General features: G+C 53.4%; 8 protein-coding genes across 8 annotated transcripts; 4 read left to right on the top strand and 4 right to left on the bottom strand.

The window, feature by feature from the left end:
* Positions 1-162: 162 nt before the first annotated feature.
* Positions 163-1,371, bottom strand: J4E84_004384 (uncharacterized protein; the record flags this gene model as incomplete). The annotated part of the gene is made up of 2 exons (XM_049386989.1): positions 163-1,205; positions 1,266-1,371. 2 exons carry the CDS (start codon positions 1,369-1,371, stop codon positions 163-165), a joined length of 1,149 nt encoding a protein of 382 aa, XP_049245759.1.
* Positions 1,372-2,309: 938 nt separating this feature from the next.
* Positions 2,310-4,084, top strand: J4E84_004385 (uncharacterized protein; the record flags this gene model as incomplete). The annotated part of the gene is made up of 3 exons (XM_049386990.1): positions 2,310-2,475; positions 2,526-2,663; positions 2,712-4,084. The coding sequence occupies 3 exons, from the start codon at positions 2,310-2,312 to the stop codon at positions 4,082-4,084; spliced, it is 1,677 nt and encodes a 558-aa protein (XP_049245760.1).
* A 623-nt stretch (positions 4,085-4,707) lies between these two features.
* On the bottom strand, positions 4,708-6,354 carry J4E84_004386 (uncharacterized protein; the record flags this gene model as incomplete). The annotated part of the gene is made up of 2 exons (XM_049386991.1): positions 4,708-4,935; positions 4,993-6,354. 2 exons carry the CDS (start codon positions 6,352-6,354, stop codon positions 4,708-4,710), a joined length of 1,590 nt encoding a protein of 529 aa, XP_049245761.1.
* A 622-nt stretch (positions 6,355-6,976) lies between these two features.
* On the top strand, positions 6,977-8,176 carry J4E84_004387 (uncharacterized protein; the record flags this gene model as incomplete). Its single annotated transcript, XM_049386992.1, has 3 exons — positions 6,977-7,324; positions 7,372-8,016; positions 8,066-8,176. The coding sequence occupies 3 exons, from the start codon at positions 6,977-6,979 to the stop codon at positions 8,174-8,176; spliced, it is 1,104 nt and encodes a 367-aa protein (XP_049245762.1).
* A 557-nt stretch (positions 8,177-8,733) lies between these two features.
* Positions 8,734-9,316, bottom strand: J4E84_004388 (uncharacterized protein; the record flags this gene model as incomplete). Its single annotated transcript, XM_049386993.1, has 3 exons — positions 8,734-8,793; positions 8,850-9,139; positions 9,229-9,316. The coding sequence occupies 3 exons, from the start codon at positions 9,314-9,316 to the stop codon at positions 8,734-8,736; spliced, it is 438 nt and encodes a 145-aa protein (XP_049245763.1).
* A 2,421-nt stretch (positions 9,317-11,737) lies between these two features.
* J4E84_004389 (uncharacterized protein) lies at positions 11,738-12,526 on the top strand (the record flags this gene model as incomplete). The annotated part of the gene is made up of 1 exon (XM_049386994.1): positions 11,738-12,526. The coding sequence occupies one exon, from the start codon at positions 11,738-11,740 to the stop codon at positions 12,524-12,526; it is 789 nt and encodes a 262-aa protein (XP_049245764.1).
* A 1,182-nt stretch (positions 12,527-13,708) lies between these two features.
* J4E84_004390 (uncharacterized protein) lies at positions 13,709-14,871 on the top strand (the record flags this gene model as incomplete). Its single annotated transcript, XM_049386995.1, has 2 exons — positions 13,709-13,963; positions 14,017-14,871. The coding sequence occupies 2 exons, from the start codon at positions 13,709-13,711 to the stop codon at positions 14,869-14,871; spliced, it is 1,110 nt and encodes a 369-aa protein (XP_049245765.1).
* Positions 14,872-15,972: 1,101 nt separating this feature from the next.
* J4E84_004391 (uncharacterized protein) lies at positions 15,973-19,163 on the bottom strand (the record flags this gene model as incomplete). Its single annotated transcript, XM_049386996.1, has 3 exons — positions 15,973-18,107; positions 18,157-19,036; positions 19,107-19,163. 3 exons carry the CDS (start codon positions 19,161-19,163, stop codon positions 15,973-15,975), a joined length of 3,072 nt encoding a protein of 1,023 aa, XP_049245766.1.
* Between the last annotated feature and the right edge of the window lie 1,236 nt (positions 19,164-20,399).

Consider the following 20,399-nt stretch of genomic DNA (forward strand, 5'->3'; position numbering starts at 1 on the left):
ATCCACTATACGACACTCATTCGCACAGCACGTCCATCGTATGTCAATGGAGGTGTCTGAACCCCTCAATCATTAATATAACCATACACTGTGTATCTCTTATACAACGAACCAACTAGCAATCTAAGCGCTGTTGACATGATAGAATGCATCATCACCCTCCTAAGCATCATCGACATCCATTTCATCGCCCCAATCCTCCTCATCGGCATCACCATCCGTCGTCTCACTCCCATCGTGGACATCGCCCTCATTCGCCGTCTCCGCTACAGGAGTCTCATTCCTCGTAACAAGGTAGTCGGCACTCCGCTCGTAATCTTCTTCCCACGTTTCCAAAAGGTTGTTGCCACCGCCAACGAAATAAAGGTATCCAACTTCGCCTGCTACTTTCCGAACTTGTCGCTCCCATTCTTCGCGTTCTTCCTTCTCTTTCAGCGTTTCCTCAAAGCCCGGCTCGACTTCCACATCGTCCGTCGTCTCCGAGTAAGACAGTGAGCTGCGCGGTGGTCTGGGGCGCGCTGTGTTACCGCGCGCGCGCCGTTCCGCCGAACGTACCATTTCTCTGTTATTCTGATGGGTAAGGCGACTAAAGTATCCAGAGATCGGGTAGTCCCAGAAGTCTTTGTTGATGGGCATGTCGCCCAAGCCGTGCTTGCGACGCAGTGCCGCCTCGGTCTTGTCTCGGGCTTCCCAGGCTCGTCGCAAGTTGGCGTCCGAGTGCAATTCTTTGCGCTTGTCTGCGATTATCTGGCGCAGTATGGGGTTGCCCCTATGTGCTTGCGAGGGTGTAGGATGTTGGTTGCGCGAACGTGGTGGTGTCTGGCGCACGAGTATGTGTGAGGTGGCAAGAGCGCTTGGTCTCTCCCACCAAGCCTCGTACTTTGTGGGTTGCGCCTCAGGCATAGTTGTGGGGTAAGATGATACCAAGGAGTCACAGACGGGGCACAACGAGGGTGATTTGTTGGGTAAGACTGCTGCCTGGATGTTGTTGGGGTTGAACTGGCTGTGAGCGTCGTCCCACGCTCGCTCGCGCTCCCAGCGCAGCTGCTCCTCTTTGCGTGTCTTCTCGAGTCGCTGCTTCGCTATCAGGTACCCGTTTCTTGCCCTGTTCCACCGTCGGTCGCGCATGTACACTGGAGGTCTTAATCCGCCTTCGGCTACCAGCTTCTTGAGTGCAACGTCGGACTTTGCTCTAGCCTGCGAAACTGTGCATTTGGAACACCACGGAGTATGTTGTGGATTGGAGGGGTGGAGTCCATGCTGACATCGAGTCGCAGTCCGTATCTCGTGACCATAAGGTGAGTGAGCAAACGGCTGTTTCTTGCTAGGTGAGAACAGCAACGTGTCGTCCGGGGTGAACATCATCGGCATGGTGAGTATGATGGTCTGGCTGGTGTATTTGTTGATTTATGCTGGTGAAGCTAGTGTGCATTATTGTGGTGGAAAAAGATGGGGTCGCGTGCTGTGGTTTACCACAGATTAGCGAGGCGGTCGTATTGTGAGCTGGGCTGTGAACCTGACCAAAAAATTAGAAGCTCTGACTTTGAATGTAGCAGGCGCAAAGGGGCGTGTTGTGCGAGGGTTTTAAACATAGGTTGCACTCCAGCCTATTCAATGAGGCGCGTCAGGGCGTCATCGTGCTCGCTTCTGATTGGTGTGCTGCCCTAGAAGTCTCACGCGAGCAGTCATCGAGACCGTCCGTGCGCTGTTTAGTCTATGATCACCCACTCGCTGACTGGCTTCGTGGGGGCGTCAAACCTCATAAAAAGCGCGGGAGCCGATGCTAGAGCACTTCGCATATGCCCAAGACGTCAAAGGCATGTTTTGCCACCCAAACCACATCCCTGACCATGATCATCGCAATGGCGCAGGGTGTGTACCTTCACCTTCGCATCAGGCGCTACCTAGGTAGCCTGGCAAGCCACACTATGTGGCGCTCGATACTCACCTTCACTTGCACAGCTTGATGTAGAAATCACGAGCTCAGTCCAAGCCAGTCTCGCCTGGTCAATCTAACGACACCATCTACACTCATTTCCTCTCCCAGCTATGCTCGAATATCTACGACAGTCTTAGTCAGTCGCTCATTACGGAAGTTGTATTGTATCTATATCGCTATTCACTGCGACACGCCAAGCTGAGTTTGCTGCTCGAGTCGCGCCCGTAAACGAAGGTGACGGACGATTGAAATCGCAAGTCACCGCAGCATTCACTGTCGTATTCGGGCTTGAGGGTTATACTTAAGGACCGCATCTTGCGCTCATTTAATAAGCTCTCCTTTGAACTTACTTCTGTAACAAAGACACAACATGGAGCAGAAGCAGCCGAGAGCCTCGCGAAGGTCTGTCTCGTTCAACCCAGAAGCACCAACCTTCAGTCCAACTGCGGCCGAAACCAGCATGTCCGGTGGACTTGCAGGACCAACTCCGCCTACCAGCCCGCGACAGAAGGCGAAGATGCGAGACGTCTTTGATGGTAAGTCTTCTCATCCACCAGCACCTCTAGCAACACTAACAGGATAGCAGAAGACTCGCCTTTCCGGCCTACTAGGGATCTGCGACCCAACTACCAGGGCTACGAAGAGCTCAAGTTCGGAGAAAGCTCACGGAAGCCACTCAAGCAGGAGGATATGCCATTGGATTCTCTTCAGGAGATGCTACAAGGTAACGTCAATCTTATCACGATGCGAAGATTGAAGCTGACTTGTCTAGACCACCACATCACTTTGAACCGTGAACGACCCAGTGCAATCTCTCGCAGTAACCTCACAGGAAACTCTTTCAACAGTCCGCGTAGCCTCTTCCCTGGTCAGCGACTCAACCCCGACTCCAAGGCGCCAGACGTCGGAGAGCTGAGTGCGGGCCTCGATCTCCCTGGTATCAAGAACGAGACGACTAACGTCGACTCTTCAGCACGCTTCCTCCAGTCTCACGGCTCTGAAGGCCTTTCAGAAGGCGTATTGGGTAAGCTCATAGGACGAGCGCTGGACAAGCCGTTAACCGCGAATGACCTAGCCCAATACCTCAGCGGCAAGGACAAGGACGACGCCGCTAAGACACCTTTACGTCGCAAGAGCTACATTCAAGATCGCTATCCAGAGCGCGCAGATGAAGAACGCCAGTCTACCAAAGTTGTTCCCGCGCCTCCTGGCTTCATGGGCGAACGTCCTCGTAGGATCTTCGCGGAGGAGCGTAGCTCGATCAGCCCAGCGGTCATGCAGTCACCACTACAGCAAGTACCTACAGGTCCTGCGGGATTCGGACAGCCCCGTCGCTTCAGCAACCTCCAGACGCCCAACTGGCCGTCACGCCGTGATCATGTACCTGAGCTTTCTAGTCCAAGAGAGTACCGTCCACGTCCACGCGCGCTGACCCGTACCAAGCGCACTGATCAAGGTCCCGAGCCTTCGCACGCCGACATCTACCCCGACGATGCGAACTTCATGCCGCGCCGCCAGTCCTACCAAGCAGAGCCTACAGAGAGGTTCCAAGGTTTCATGCCGGCGACGCTTCCCGAGCGTCCGTTCCGTGCAGAGAACACTGTAGTCTGGCCCACTCCCGCAGAAATGCATGCACAGAAGCCTAACAACCAACAGAGACGCAGCGGCTTCCCTCGCCATGTCCCAGCATTGGAGAGCTCCGCGCCCGTAGTACGCTGGTCCCCACCAGAACCTTCTTCCATGGCTCACTACATGCAGCAGTTCGGAGAGCCCTCCCACCCTTTCGCCTTCACTTTCCCGGCTCCCGCTCCCTCTGTCACCCCGCCGTTCGACATCTTCGAGAACCACCATGCCCCCACTTATGCTGACATCCACGAGACTGACGCTGAGATGGAGTGCCTCCTGGGTATTCTTCCCGACCTCTTCGACCTCGATCTACCTGAGATGCCGTCCGACGCGCGCCCCCTCACTCCTGGTCAGAACGACGGTACTCGCTATGGCCTCAAGTACTACGGCATCGGTTTAGGTGATACTTGGGCGTGCCCTGCTGCGCGTGAGGACGAGCCGTTCAGGGTCCGCCCCCGTGATCATGATGGTTGGGGTGGATGGCAGTGGGCTATCGACAAGGGTTGGGGCAATGAGTAAGCTGTCATTGCGACTATGTCTAACACGACTTGAACTGACCCTATATTCGAGTGCGAACGCTAGGCAATGAGTAACGAACATGGCTTGGATGGCGGGGACGTTGGAGTGTGATGAAGGCACGGTCAGAGACTCTCTGGATATCACTTTGACAAAGGAATGGCGGGCGGCGATATGGTGTTGCTGCGGCGTCTTCCTTGTTAGTCGGCATGGAAATCAAGGCTTACATATGATCATGGGTGGAGAATTGTCGTTAGACGGTAACGAAGACATCATCCATCATTACATGAAGCAATGAAGAACATAAAACCCAAGATCTGTTCGCCTTGAACTTACCAAACAAAGCATAGTGATGATGGAGACTGAGAAGGTCATGTTCATAAGGATGTTGAATAACAGGTCAAGAAGCCAAGTGTAATCTAAGGACGGTCTTCAACACACCGCACCCCAACGCCCTGACAAAGGTCCGTCCGTGTACTCATGCCGAAATCCTCATCATCTATCCGAAAGCCATTCGTTGCGCCGCACGCACCACAATTGTCCCTCAATCCGAGTCATAGTCCGTCTGTTGGCTCGATCGCTCGTTATCAAACGTAGCGCCGTACCGACATCGATACCGCACCTGATCAAGAAGAAGGGTTAATATGTGCCTTCAAATTCAGGGGTTGCACACCATGCTGGGGTGTCGCGGTGCCGGAGCCAGCTTGAGGGGTACCCATTCCAGATAGTGGACTTACGGCTCCACTGGGTGGGACGGGGATCTTGATGTCTTCGGGGCTTCCGGGAACCATGGATTCGGGTAGCTCGGGAATCTTAATGCGTTTTGCCACGTTGTTGTAGGAGGAGGGTATGATCTGGGAGGGTGTTAATATAAGGATAAGGATGGCAGCGAGTAGTATAGATGAGCTTACCTCAATGATCTCGTCGCGAGGGAACTCGAGCTTGGGTATGTCGGCTGCGTTACATGCCATCAGATATCCGTAAAGCACACGAAGAACAGACTCGTGAGCGATGATGAGAAGATCGTTCTCTTCGCGCTCAAGCTCTAGGATGATGGGCTCCATGCGCACTGCAAGATCATGGTATGACTCTGCGCGCGGGTATCGATGGTGGTACGGGTCAGCTTCGTGCTTCTTGACTTCCTCGGGGAATTCCTGGCGGATCTTGGCTTCTGACATCTTCTCGCATACACCAGGGTTCATCTGGCTCATTTGCGATCGCTGTCTGACGCGGTAGCCCATGGAGGCTAGAACCTCTGATGTCTGTACAGTCCTTCGGCGCGTGGAAGTCCAGATCGTCAACGGTTTCAGCGATGCATCAGTTGCTCCCGACTCGATCAGCTTCTGCTTCTCCTCTTCGCGATACTTCAAGAGTACTTCGCTCATCTTCTTGGCGTATTCATGACCTGCTGGTGATAGGTCTGCATCTGCTTTGTACGAGTCCTCCTCTCGCGTAGTTCCTGCCCGAGCAAAGTACGTTTGCCGTGACTTGATATGAAGATTGAGCAGGTAGAAGACGATTCGTTGGGAGAGGTATCCGAATGCGCAATTATTGACTACCACTCGCTCGCCAGCGTTGATCATCTTAATCCAGTGTAGGTCCGGCTCCTCCATAGTTTCGAAATGCGGTATCCGCGCGTTGATGCGTGCTAGGTAATCGTGAACCGCATCCTCGTCTTTCCATCCTTGGTAATCTGGTGAAGAGATCTTGACCCGGCGGACGTTCTCTTGGATGATGCGCTCGTCGGTGCAATGTGATTCGATGAAGACTGTCTGGATCCCGTTCTTGGCAAACTCTTTCGCTAAAGATCTACGGCCTTGACTGATCGCATTGACGGCGTCGTAAATAGCCACCTGGCCCTTGTCGTTTTCCAGAAAGTGGTAGATGTCCTCACGGCACTTCTTGAGAATCTTATTGCGTAGTAGGACAGATTGCGGCGATGCGTTCAGAAAGAAGTAGTCGTCGGGGACATCGTTATCCGGACCTAGCGTAGCGCGGCGGTAATCGCCAAGATGAAACACGTGCGTCTTGACACCCAGCCACCGGAGGTAGCGGGCTAAGGCGACGGATGTGTGTGTCTTTCCTCGAGCTGGTAGTCCACAGGTGGCGATGACTATGCGACCGGAATGGAAGAGGCGGCCTGACTCTGTGCTATAGAGTTGAGCGGGAGCCATTTCCTCTTTGGTGGGTAAGTCGTGGATTGCGTCGACAAAAGTACTCGACCGCCGCCGGAAGCGGGGTGAGTTTGCGTATATCTCAGCGGTACTGTGCATGATAAGTGAATGTCCTGTTCAGGAGGTGGCCTGCGTTGGTACTTTCGCATCGCTGCGGAAAGTGGGGTCATGGCACTCACAGTAGGGTATCCATAATTGCAAATTCTTCAGGTTGTTGGAAGAGTGTGATGGAAAAGGGAAGAAGTGCAAGATGCACGGGAGGAGAAACGGTCGAATGTCAATGAAATAGAGTTGCGTTCGGTTCAAAGGTCACAGTTCCAAGGTTCCGGCGATGATAGCGTTTGCCGAGAGATGTCAGCAAACAAGGTGCGGCAACCCGTAACAGTCAAGTGCAGCAAGTTCCACGTAACAGTGTCGCAGAAGGGTCTGGAGTCTGGAGGTAGTCAGGCAGTACTTTGCGGGGTTAGGTAGTCAATGATCCCAAAAAGCAATCATGGTATCAACGGGCGACGGCACGTCCTGGGTACTAGAGATCTGATAAGCTCTAGCGTCAGTAGGTCACGTCACGTGACGACTTTAGAATTTCTGTTCGATATCGTCATGCTAGCGAACGCGACCCAACATCGCCCTCCAACCGTTTACTGCCATTTCCATCCCACCTTGTGCAAGCTCTCCCACACCGTAGGGAGTTTTTAGTTTGACCTCGGCACATATTTTCGCCATGGCCACTCCGCTGCAATTCAACCCAGCGCAGGAACAAGCTGTCGCCGACATCCTATCACGCCCTCGCGCCGCCAACACCGGTCCATTCGCACAATTCCTAAATGTATACGATGCGTTCCAAGAGCGGAGAGAGGCATTGGGCCTTAGCAACCCGGGCACAGTCGAGAACATTGCGAGAGAGGTCCAGCGCGATGTCTTCCTGAACAACTCCAGCTTCTCAGGCCTGCGCGCCGAGCTCACCAAGGCCTTCAGCGCCGCTCCTCTATTCCAGGTTGCGCACTCACTGTCCATGGGATCGCAGGTCATGCCACCATACTCATACATGGTTCTCTATGGATCACCACGGGTTTGTCGCTCATATCGTCGGCAGCCTTCTCAAGCTGACTTTTCAAGGTGTTCATGCAAGGAAACCTCGACAACGAGCTTGCCTTCTCCGGTCGCTTCAACTGGCGCTGGACGTCAGCATTCGTTTCCAAGGCCGCCGTCCAGCTCACATCACAAGGCAACATGGTGTCGCTCGAGAACGACTACACTGGCGCCGACTTCTCCGCTTCGCTGAAGGCTGTCAACCCCTCCATACTCGATGGTGGTATCACCGGCATGCTCATGGCCAGCTACCTCCAGGCCGTCACCCCCAAGCTCTCGCTCGGTATCGATGCTTTCTGGACCCGCCCCGCTATGGCATACCCACCAGAGCTGAACGTCTCGTATGCGGCACGCTACAGGGCTGTCGACTGGATGGCGTGCGGTCAGATCATTCCCGACCGTGGTGTATTGGAGGCTTCGTACTGGCGCAGGCTTACAGACAAGGTTGAGACTGGTATCAACTGCAACCTTGCATTCGCTGGAATTGGCCCCGGAGGACCCATGGCTGGACCACAGAAGGAGGGCAACGTCACAATCGGTGCCAAGTACGACTTCCGTCAATCGTCGTACAGGGCGCAGATCGACAACCAGGGCAAGGTCTCATGTTTGTTGGAGAAGATGATTGCGCCCCCAATCCGCGTAACCTTCTCAGGCGAAATCGACCACAAGAGCGTAAGTCTCGCCAATCCTCAGTCGACAGCAAATACTGACAAACTCGTAGAACGCTGCCAAGCTTGGCCTGGCCGTTGCGATAGAAGCCGCCGACGAGGCCGTCATGGAACAGCAAGAACAACAGGGCGCCGCGATGTCAGCCGGCTCGATCCCCTTCTAAACGCCTCTCCACACACCCATGTATCGACTATAATACCATGACTCTTCTCTTTGCTGTATTACCACCTTTCTTGGAGCGAGCGTCGTCTGCAAACCCAGCGTCCCCGCTTTCCTGGTCTCATCCCACTATCTGCGGAATGATCGCGGTACTGCATGCGCGCGGCTGGGGTGATTTATGAATGTAAAAGGCGCAACGTTGACATCTGATGGGATACGAGCTTTGGTAGACCGGGATCTCGCGAAGCATCTATGTCGCCAGACGTTTGTATGTCGACATGAGACGATGTATTTGTACATATAGTAGCATAGCCAGTGGGCACAAAAAATGAAATGTACAGAAACAACTGGGGTGTGTGCGAGATGAATATGTGACGCAATACATTATCGTGGAGTCGAGAAATATAGTACAGATCGTTACGGCGTAAAACTCTCGCCGCTGTATGTACAGGTTCAGCCCGTTCCATGCACCGTCATCCTAATAAAACAGATGTGAAGAGCCCAACGTTTTTAATATTTGAGTCGCTTCCAGTCGAAACACCAAATCGAAATTTTTGTCGTCTACAAAGCAGGCTTTGCGCCTGTTGGCTGTCCAGGTACGGGCGCTCCGGGAGCCATGAACTGTCGAAAGTTAGTAAGATGTTGCAAAGCGTTCATTGTAAAATATCTTCACGTACCTCGTTTTGCGCCCTCTGTGCCTGCAGCTCAGCCCTCTCCTGCTCAACAATCATCTGCTCCTCGCTGTACGCCAATGCCCATGGCACACCGAGCAGCAGCGCACTTGTGCTCACTACCCAAAGAGTCTTGCCGCCCATGTTCAGACCGCTCTTGAACCATGAAGTGATTGTGTTGGCTTTTGAGGAGACGGATCGGCGTGTGCTGGCGGGGATCATGTCTTGTAGGGCAATGATGCGGTCGTAGAGGGTTTCGTCGGGTGTTACGGAGTGGATGGAGGATGTGTCTGACTCTGTAGTGTTACTTTTAGCATTCGATCATCTCTGGTAAATACAGCTCCATGCGCCAGACACATATAAGGAGCGGTTTGCGGTATCGTACCAGAGTCGGTGTCCCACTCATCGTCGTCATGCGGGCCTTCCTGCTCGCGCACAAACTCCTCGTCCATAACCTCTTCGAGCTTGACCATTTTGGCGGTTGTTCGGGTGTGCGATTGGTGTGGTTAGGGTATAGGGCGTTAGCGACAGATGCACGTCGGAATAGGTTGGTGGTGTTGGGCCTCGAGCTGCTGGTGACGATGGTTGCCCTACTATCAAAAAGTTAGCACAATCTGTGATGACATAAGGGCCACTAGCGCCGCCGCACGTGCTTCGGGCAGACCTTGGAACATTACATCTGCAACTGCCCTCAATTACGCCTAAACTCCTTTCACGCATTCTTCAAGCTCGTTCGTTTCTTTCAGCGTCGCAAATCTGATCATCGTGTTCATTTTATGCATACAACTCGAGCGAAAGCCATGACGAGGCTGGGGACTGAGAGCGCCAACGCTTCATCATTACAGGCACATTGCCGCTGGCCGTGGAACGATCAACTGTGTCTTGAAAACCTCAGATCATGACGTTACCTTCCCGCAATAAGCGTTTAAGATCGTCTTCAAATCGGTGAACAAAGCGCAGGTACTGGTACCGAGGACGCCTGTTGACCCTGGACCATGAATCCACGTAGACATTACCCCTCCGAGGGTCTTTTATTACCCATCGACTGACGTCCTACCAAAGTTTCGTCTGAGAGCCAGAGTTATGTGTCTTTCCGTCGTCGTTGTCGCTCACGACAACGAAATCAGCATCTACAATGCCCACGCCAGACGCCCATCGCACGACAGCAAGGACGCCCACCATGCACGTCTCCTTATCCAGATTCTTGACAGAGTACAAGAACAACTGCTGGCCCCCAACAATGAAGCGCAGAAAGAAGGCCAATCAGCTCGCAGAGTCCATCGAGATTCGGAACGCCAGTACCTCTCACATATATCGCTTGCCCCCTGAACTCGTACTCGATATTGCAGAACGGATGCAACCTAGCGACAAGTATTGCCTGCGGCTCGCGTGTCGCCGATACGCCTTGCTCTTGCACGACGTGCAAAATGTTGACCTGGATGTACACGAACGGGAGGTGTTGAAGGAAAGACTTGTGAGGGACGTTGAAAACGAACGATACTTTAAGCTGGCCGAAGAAGAAAGACAAGCCGAGCTCCTCTGCTCAGCCTGCCACGCAACTCATCCGAAGCGGATGTTCACTCCAGCGGAAATGCTGCGATCCCCTCATATACGAAGATGCCATGGTGCAAATCTTGCTTTTCGTATCTGTTCTCACTATTATCTCACGTACGACCAGCTGAAATCACGCATGTCGGATTGGAGATTTGAACAAAGTTGGTATTGTTGCACTCGATTACAGAATCTTGCAGACGACACCTGGAGGGTTAGTGGTCACCCATCATGGACCATTATTGCCGGCACTGGCGACTTGAGCATAATCGATATCCAACAGCACTTGAAGCAACTAGCTCAGCCCCTGTGTCCACATCTCCGCACGGATGGCATCTATGTCCAGCAAAGTCTACAGAAAAAGGACCGGCGACTTCAAAAGATTCCGTACAAGGAGTCGAGACTCCCTGCGCACACGGTGTACACCAGTTTCATAAGATGCTTCGTAGAGAACTGCGAAACTACCCTTATGGTTTGTTCTCATGAGAGAATTCTCTCGACATAGTAAGTCTCTCTGTGCGAACTGCATGTGAGGCCTACGCTGATTTCGTACATCTACGTTTAGTCTTACCCGTAACCTTGGCAGTCTGTCGGTCCCATCCGATCCCCGGTGGTGCGCTCAACTCGAAGACCGAATAGTCTAGACGAAGCACTGTGGCCTAAGAAACTGTGGCGTTCAAGGTTCACGTCAATTACGGGCGCCACATAATCACGGAATCGAAGATGAACCGGATGCGGCACGCACCCCACACCTGTACGGTTACACAACACCAGATGTGAGGTGACGCCAAGAGTCTCACGAAATATTATCACACCTGGTGACTACGACCTTCGAATTCACCGCAGCTTCACTCTGTTGTACATAGCAGCACCAACGCCATCACCTGCTCGCCGGTCTGTCGATTGCCCGGGCTTATTGGTCACCGTCAATTTACATTCAATGCTCTGTAAACCCTCTGCGCTTCACACTGACAGCTCATCGTCGGCCCGCTTGCGGTTATAAGCCGGCGACAAATAGCTAATCAGCGGCTCATCGCACCAACAACCACAATTAGAACCTACTGATAGTCTTAATCAAAAGTTCGCTCCTTTAAGGCGCGCCGCCATGATGCGCAATCCTCTCAGAGTACTGCTAAATCCGCTGAAGGATGGCATCTATCTATCCCGGGGGTGATCCCGCTGGCTACAGTGAAGGGCTAACTATAAGCGAGCAACCGTCTGCAGGTCCGAGAGCGCCACAGGCCGCTTTACACCGGAGTAGATCCGAGATCGACCAACCACCTATATAAATAGCTATCTAACCACTTAGTCCTCGTGAGTATTATTCTAGTCTAGCATCAACAATGGGCAACCAACCCTCCGTTGCTCAGCCAGGCACTAAGTTCCAAGTAATCGGTGCTGGCCTCTCACGCACCGGAACTTCCTCCTTCAGCGAAGCATTGAGCATCTTGCTCAACGGGCCTGTCTACCACGCTGGTACGCAGGCTACTCTTGGCGCCGAGAATGAGATCAAACCGTTGATGAAGATACTTGATCATTCGCCACCGAAGTCGCCCTCCGAGAAACAGCTTCTCCACAATCTACTGAAGCAGCGCTTGGACGGCTATGCGGCAGCCACCGACATCCCATTCAACGTGCTGGTAGAAGAGCTAGTCGAAGTTTATCCCGATGCGCTGGTCATATGCACGACTCGGGATCCAGATGCGTGGGTGAAGAGCATAGGAGTCATAACAAACGCAACGACATTGTGGTTTTTACGTTTTGTACTCTTTCCTCTCCCAGGCATGCGCCACTTTGTCGACTACACAAACGGCCTGAGGAAGCAATGGATCAAGGTGTATGGAACGCATGATGGGGTCTCCACCCGAGACTACGAGGCGCACATCGCTTATTTGAAGAGGGTGGTGCCCGAGGAAAAACTGTTCTTCTTCGATGTTAAGGAGGGTTGGGAGCCGCTGTGTAAGGCACTGGGGAAGGAGGTCCCGAAGGATATTCCATTCCCGAGAATCAACGACGGAGAAGCGATCGACAGATTGGCCAAAAAGATGATCAACAAGGGTCTGATGAGATGGCTGGCTATCTCTGCTATGGTGGGAGCTGCTATCGTTCCCTACTACTTTTTGAAGCGGTAGAAAGACTTGGTGTTTTTGATGCTCTTGTTATGTCTACAACATCTTCTTGGTCTATCTTTCATTCAGCAGGGCTGGTGTGATCATGGTGAGCAGGACTTTCCAGTATGCTAGATTTGAAGATCTTTCTAACAACTCATATAGGAAACCTATCGTCTTTGTTGAAGGCTGAATAGTGGGAAAAGACGGACTGTACGGGACTGATCTTCGTATAAACGCGCTGCGCGTCCGCCTGTAGGTTTACTGCGGACTGGTCTCCGTCGAGAATAGCCTACCTGCCACACGCGCAAATGATGCAATCTTCCTCCACCACCGGTGTACTAGTGCGCGCTGGGGCTTCGTGCGTGGATGACTTGGCATACTAACTCGCAGCACGGGCGGCCTTGATTGCATGCGTGTCTGTGTCATGAATTGGTCTTCGGGAGATCTCCAACAGGGATGGCATCCCCGTCGCATCCATTCTGTCACCAACTCAGGTAGGAATATCACGATGGCGCAATAACGATCCGTTGCAGGGTCACTCAGCATGCGTCACCCAAAATGCCGAAACGAATTACTGTGGCACCTACCTAGGTAGTGATGCAACTCTACCGACGGCGTCAAAGACGCCACAAGATGTTAGCTGCTCTTGGCGCGTCGGGTATTTTATGATATCAGATCGGCAGAATTCCTTGTGGCGCTCCCCTTCATTACACTCCACTGCACGTCCAGGATTTGCTATGCTACCTCTCCAACCTCCCGATACCTATCAATCTCGTACTCCCCACATACTGATCCACATCACAGTGTCGACATGTTTGGCGGTCATACCTGCCGATGTCACAGATGACAACGGACGAAGAAGAACACTGACGCGACGTTGATGATGTAGTCAGGGTCTATTCGCCTTCGGGTACAGTGACCCTTAGCTGCTGATATTCCTCTGGCTTGATTGGCTCGCCCGAAAGCTACACCATCTGGTAGCATTCCATCATACACTACGGACTACCTAACGGCAAACTCAAACCTCTGACAACGAAACAATTTGCTCTAACACGGTCCGAAAGCTAGTATAGCTATGGACGTACACAAACATATAAGGCCCTCGCTTGACCGTCCCTAGCATCAAGTGAACGACAAACAAGTCGTAGCCAACAGTTCATCGATCCTCAAGTTCAAGTTAAAGCTATACATCAAGATATTAAGATGCTAGCCAAGCGCATTCTCCCAGTCGCTTTGCTTTCCATCCTCGCAGCGTCTTCTCCGGTTGCAGTCGAACGAGCCACCAAGGACTCTGCCCCACTCCTGACTGCCATTTCAAACGACCCAGACCTTTCCGTCTTCTACAGCCTCATCAAGAGCACGGGTGGTAGCAGCGGCATTCCTGGTCCGCAATTTGAAGAGCGCTTCAACAATCTCACTGATGGACGCAAGTACACAGCATTTGCACCCGTCAACTCGGTAAGCGATGATACCGAATGCTGCCTTGCCTTCTGGATTACTGACCTGTACAGGCTTTCAAGAATCTACCTCAAGAATTAAGCACAGCTTTGACGGCACCGGCATCGTATCCACTACTCGAGTTTATCCTGCGAAGCCACATCGCACAAGGATCGATCACTACGGAAGATGTCAAGACTTCGGGTAAATCTGTCACAGCCATCGAAGGCACACCTCTTTCGTTCAGCTCGGCGGGAGAGACCGTCTCAGTCAACAAGCAAGCCAACCTAGTTTCCGAGTCGAGAACCGAGGTCGGAAACGGAGCCATCTTCAAAATCACATCAGTCCTCGATTCCTTCGCTGGACTCTACGGGGCTGACAGTCTCAACAACACTACATCTACCGCATACCCAGCGTCTCAGAACGAAGGCTCCATTGCATCAGCCCTAGCTTCGCAAAAAGACCTATCGACATACGTAGAGCTCCTAAAAGCAACATCTCCCGATTTCGTCTACCTTCTCGACGGATCTCTCGGCCAAGGCAAGAACCTCTCCATCTTCGCCCCAAGTAACGAGGCACTCGCGGCTCTCGGACAAAGCGCAAAGGCTCTTCAACCCAGTAACAACGCGCTGTCTTCTTATTTGCTCAAGTACCCTTGCATCGACACGACATCGACCGGCCAGGAGAAGTCCATCGTTGGATTCCCCGCGACCGTCCGAAGGGACAGCAAAGGCGCTATCACGAGCGTCAACAACGCTGCTGTCAAGAGCGAAGCATACTGTGTCCCTGGTGCATGCGTCTACACCGTCGATAAGTGGTTGGACCCCATGTTCGGGGCTCCCAGTTCCGGAAACTCTTCGGCTTCATCTTCAGGAGGGCCAGGCCTTGTTGAACACAGCGGCAGCAACGGTGCTTCGCATTGCTGTTAGTTATTATGCTATTTCTAACGTTTGAATGAACTAAGCTTGGGATTACTTCCTTCTCAACGGATATGGGCAGTTCTGTGGGGATTCAACTCTCTGCGTTTCTATCTATATGTACTGTAGTATGTAAGCGTTCTAGGTGTACGAATTGACTTGTTTTTTTATGTATTTTTTATACCAGTATTAAGGTCAACGTCGCTTCCCCACACCTTTCAGCATGTAAGCCATCCTTTGCTCTTCGGGCCATACCGTTCGGGACGATGGCACCCCCCGAAAGTCTGCAGATTTTCGTCGAGCAATACGGACTTCCGTTCGTCGCGACCGGATTCGACTGCCGTCGTTTCTACATGTTCCGTCTTCATTGATGTCATGGTACTTGCTCGGTCGAATCGATCGGTTGAAACTGCCCTCAATCTAGTTGTGACTGACCCCAGACACCTTCATGCACCATTTTGACAGCCGGTCATTGAAAAGAACGGCCGAAGTCCACTCGGGGGCTTTTGTCTTTGTCTTGCTACAAGAGGACGAGAAGGAGGATCATGCCCCGGCGCCATCGCTTCATGCGAGATACCTAATGGTCCCCAGGTAGTTCTGATATTCCGCACACTTCACTGGGTCTGCTCGCACTGCTTCAACCCCATCGTGTAGTTATATTATTGCGCGCAGTCTTCTTGGGAGCATATTTCAAGTTCCAGGAGGTATCTGTATGAGACATGCGAAAGTGTGCTTTCGGTCATGGCAACATTGACGCGTGGCACAATTTTAAAATTGTACTTCGTCGGCACCAAATAGATTATACCAAGACCGAACACACAAAAGCAATCAACATGGACACTAGATGCATGTTCGCAGTTAGAAGGCAACGTCTGAAACGCCGAACAAAGTCGATTGCACAGTACTATCAAGTGTATGGGATATACACTATGCGAGCCTAATAAAAAAACAAATGCTACAAAGAAAGGAAGGCTCGTAAGCCAGATAACCCATACATCAGACATATCCATGCCGTGTAAATATCCGTGTCAACGCCAGTGAGATGTGAATATTGCCACCTCGTTCAATCCCAAACGCCAATCCCATCGCATGGGAAGTCATAGATACAAACCCTCAGTCATCCTTGACACTCGCACTAGCATACCCATCATCCACGTCCGCGTCATCCTTCTTCTTGCTCTCGGCCAGTCCAACTAGCATCTTGCTAGCGTCGAGACAACTGCTTATGATCCTGCTCCGAACCTTGTTGGTCAGCCCACTTCTCCTGCCTGTTTCGTGACCGATCCACATGCGAAGGGAACTTGCAGTCCTCTCTAGACCACAGCTAGTTTCCTTCTTCAGCGTATCGTCTGCCATGAACTGCGTAAGAACCTTGTGAGCGGCAACGAAGCTGAGCAGCGTGGTTGTGCATTCGGGGAGATAAGTGTTGTTGATAACGAAGATGGCGCGGCGGCGGGCTTCGGGATTCGAGGAAGCGGCCAGCGAGAGGCATTTGGCCAAGGTGAGACCTTTCCGCACATCGACTGCAACGAAGCCGTTACCGACGACATTGATGAAGCCGGCATCGGCAGGCTTGGGTGACGATGGAAGGGCTTCGAGTGCTGCTGCGATGCGAGTGTTTCGGTCTTCGTCGAGTACAACAGCTTGAGCAACTAGCGCACGTAGTTGAGCCTGTGAGTTCGGTGGGGCAGCGCGGAGAGCGAGTGCTAGATCAGAGACGACATTGTCCTTGGATGAGCTGTTCTTTGCACCAAGTGTGGTTGCGAGTGCCTTGTTCAGGACAAGGCTAGAGTACCAGGCCGCAAGCGCATCCAATGGAGAGCAGATGGCAAAGTCCTCGACAACAGCGTCCATGGAGGTGTCTACAGTTGTCTGTTCTGCGCTTGGCCTGTTCCAAGCCAGGTTGTATGCGCGCTGCACAACTGCAGGAACAAGTACATCATCGCATTCCCTCTCGATAAGTGCTGCGAGATGTTCTGGCAATGGCGCAGCTTCATTGTTCTGCTTCGACGTGTTGATGGCGATGCGGTGCTCGCTCCGTGCCATGTTCCAGTAGCTTCGGGCCAGTTTCGCACTCAGCTCGGTGAGCATCCACCACGAGCCATGACCTGCGTTCCCAAGCTCCCAAAGCACAATCCGGATATGCAGGGCCTTAAGCATGAGTCTTGCGGGCGTATCGGGCAAGGTACCGGAAGCGATCAAAGTAAGCACCAGACGGCTCGTGCTGATCTCAGCGTCACCACCCGTGAGCTGGGCATCCAATGCGATCTCCCAAGCTTTGACACGGGCGGCCTCTTGTTCCTTGGTAATACCGGTGAGATAGGCGTATCCTTCCCACCCAATGAGCCTTCGCATGCTGAGCTTGAGGGTCTTGAGGCCCAGAGCAGCGAGCTCGAGGATGAAGTTGTGTTGGGGGACCCAGACTGTTTGGATTGCAGTGAGCCATGCCTTTCGACGTACTTCGACTGGAGAAGCCAGTGACGGTGCGGGTGTTAACAGAACTGCGGGCGGCGACTTCCTCTTCGGTTTCGATTTGAAGTCGAGCAGCGGCGCGACGAGGTAGAAGAAGGCGGCGAATACCAACAGAAGCTTGGCTAGAGGAATCTGAGCTGTAGAGACACCTAGGGAGACGCGAGGAGCAAGGATGCCGACCAGATTGACGGGCAGGGCGAATAGACCGCGTCCGGCTGGCTCTTCTTGTGACTGCTCGCGCTCTGCAAGTCCTTCCAGTATCATGAGACCAGCAAGAGATCCGACCATGAGCTTGCCCATCATAGCACCGTTACGTCGTCCGTTGACCATAGGCGCGCCCACTGCTGGGCGACCGCCATAGCCGGGAGGATATGCGTGTGCATAGTGCTGTTGCGGTGGGATGCCGCGCTGGAGGGCGCTGATGTTCTCTGGGACTGGTATCATTCCTTGTGGTGGTCCTGACATGGGCATACTGTGTGTCGGTGTGAACGGATCTTTGTGGAACCTTGAGCCATCTGGAGTCCCGACAGTTCCATGTAGCGTTATGGGACCCGAAATGGCCATCTTTTCGTAGCTCTCTACCCTGCCTTTCATAGTGTTGAGCTCATCTTGTAGGCGTTTGTTGCGCTTCTCAAGATGTCGGATGTACTCGGTAGCTTTGGAAAGGACGGTCGCTTTGTTGAGCTTGTGTGCGGGCGTGAGACCTTCAAGGTCCTCAGGGTCGTCGTCTTCTTCTGTACCGTTCGGCCGCGACATGACGCGAAGACTTGGGACGCCTGCAATGTCAATCAGCTAGTGTCAATTGCGCATGGAGAAAGGACTTACTGTCGCGAAGAGCAGCAATCTTATCGTTGAGATTCGTCCGATATCGCTTCTCGATCATGTTGTGGGCGGTCTTCTTGGGCGGGCCTCCCTTCTTGCTTGACGGGGCATCGTCGTCGAGCTCCTCCGAGTCGGCCAATGACTTTCTCTTGCGTGCGTTGTTCGTCGCAGGCTCTGGTGATGAATGCGACGAGGTCGAGCTGGCGCGTCCGTTGGTCAGCGAGGTGGGACTGTGGTGGAGGCTGGGCGTGGAGGCGGGCGGTGCGACAAAGCCAGTTTGGTCGAACTGCGTGGGGGAGAAGAGGGTGTTTTCAGCCAGCTGCTGTTGTTGCTGCTGCCATTGCTGGGACGTGTAGTAGGCGTGCTGCTGCTGCATCTCAGCCGTCAGTGGAGAGCTCAGGTCAGCGCTGTTGAAGTCAAAGGCCGGCGGCATGTCAGCGCCCTGGCCAAAGGTGAAGGGGACGCCATGGGATTGCGCGAACATGGGGGCGGTAGTCGGCACGGTGTTGGATTGCAGCGATTGGGACTGTTGGTGAGGAAGGAGATGGGGCGGAGAAGTTTGCTGATCCGGGCTGAGATATGCGGCAGGCCCCTGCGGATTCGCGGGCTTGGGGTCGACGTTCTGGGAGTTCTGAGACGCGTGCGCGGGATCGTACTGCATCCATTCGTTCCAGTTGGTCATGTCGTCAGCGGGCGCGGTGAGGGGCATGTCGTCGCCAGCGGTGGTGAGCCACGGTCCGCGAATGTTGGCGAAGGGGAAGTCGCTCGACAGCATGGGATCCTCCATCTGGGGCGTGGGTCGCTTGGCCTCGGGAGCCGACGGGTGGATGGGCGGGGGACTTGGAGGCAGGCGGAAGTCGTCAAACACACAGTAGGGGCCGACCTGGATGGTGCAAGGCCATGTTAGCAGAGACTCGAGACATGCAAAAGTGCAAAAGCATTGCGTCACGCACGGCGATTCGCTCCAGCTCCAGCCCATCGTCGGGGCTGCCGTACGGGTCAGAAGCCATTAGGACGGCGTCGGGCTGCTAGCTGCGACAGGAGCGACGGCGAAGACAGCGGCGACAGACGGCGAACAAGAGGGACAGTGTATACAGAGGACGGGTCTGGTAGAGAAAGAGAGGGTTCCGCCTTAGGCTTACCAGCTACTACATGCACATGGAAATCATGCCACTCCTTCGCGGGCTCACGACGCGACTACGGGCGGCAGATCGGACGGGCTGCCTCTGCCTCAGCGTGCGCCGGGATTTGCTGCACTACCGTGAAAGCGAATGGCCTGCAGGCGGCGTGCGACGGGGCCGGGGCTGTGATTGTTTGCGCGTGTCGATGGGTGTTGGGGTGGTTCGACAAGTCGTATGATCTTGCTCGAGTCGACGGGGGCTAGCCGCAAGCCTCACCGAACAGGCAAGGGCTGGAGATCGCGGTACTGTCTTCCGTGCAACCACGCGCTGCCTGGGTCGTGTCGCGTCGCTCGCCGATTATCGTGTGCGCCAGAAGGGTACGAGGAATGATCGCGAAAAGTACTTTTGTGTGCGTGAGGTTTGCAGCTCAGGCTCAATCGTGGACCGTCGTGAGGCGGGTTGGGTTGCGCAACCACGAACCCCTGTCCCAGCCGCATGACTCCTGCTGCACCTCATCAAAGTTTCCGCCCTCGCTAATTGCTTCTTGCATCTCAGCTGTCGTCGGAAGAATCTGGTGCCGTCAAAGATTTGGTTCCATCGGTTTGTTGTGACATGTGGCAGATCTGAGATGACAGATGGGCCCTGGACGATCTCCCGCTTCTGTGGCGCGTCCATGTCTCCGCCATGCACTACCCGTGGACCGTACCGTGGTAGTAGCGCCAACGGACAGCTGCAGTATCTAGATCGTCAACCCTCGCTACCGCAGCGAACTTCATGAGCGCACACATTCGACTGTGATTCTGGAACAATTACCCTTGAGGTCCAAAGCCGCGACCCGGACATGCCCTCAATCCCAAGTTGTAGTCGTATTAGTGTCTTTTCCAGCGTACCCAAGTGGCGAAACAGTGAGCTGTCCTGATATCACCTCCATATAATTCGAAGAGGTACACTGTGAAGAATAACCTCATCTTTCCTATAAGAACTGGCCGCGCATGCAAGAGGATCTTTTTTAGTCGGGCTTAATGCATGCGCTCGCTTCCTTTCCACAATTAGCACTCCTACCTCTGCGTCCAGTCCCGATTACTGAGATATTACACCTTTTTGCCCCCTGACAAACTTCAAACG

The sequence above is a fragment of the Alternaria hordeiaustralica genome (genome assembly GCF_023758085.1).
Source record: "Alternaria hordeiaustralica strain BMP 2776 chromosome Unknown scaffold_6, whole genome shotgun sequence".
NCBI lineage: Eukaryota > Fungi > Ascomycota > Dothideomycetes > Pleosporales > Pleosporaceae > Alternaria > Alternaria hordeiaustralica.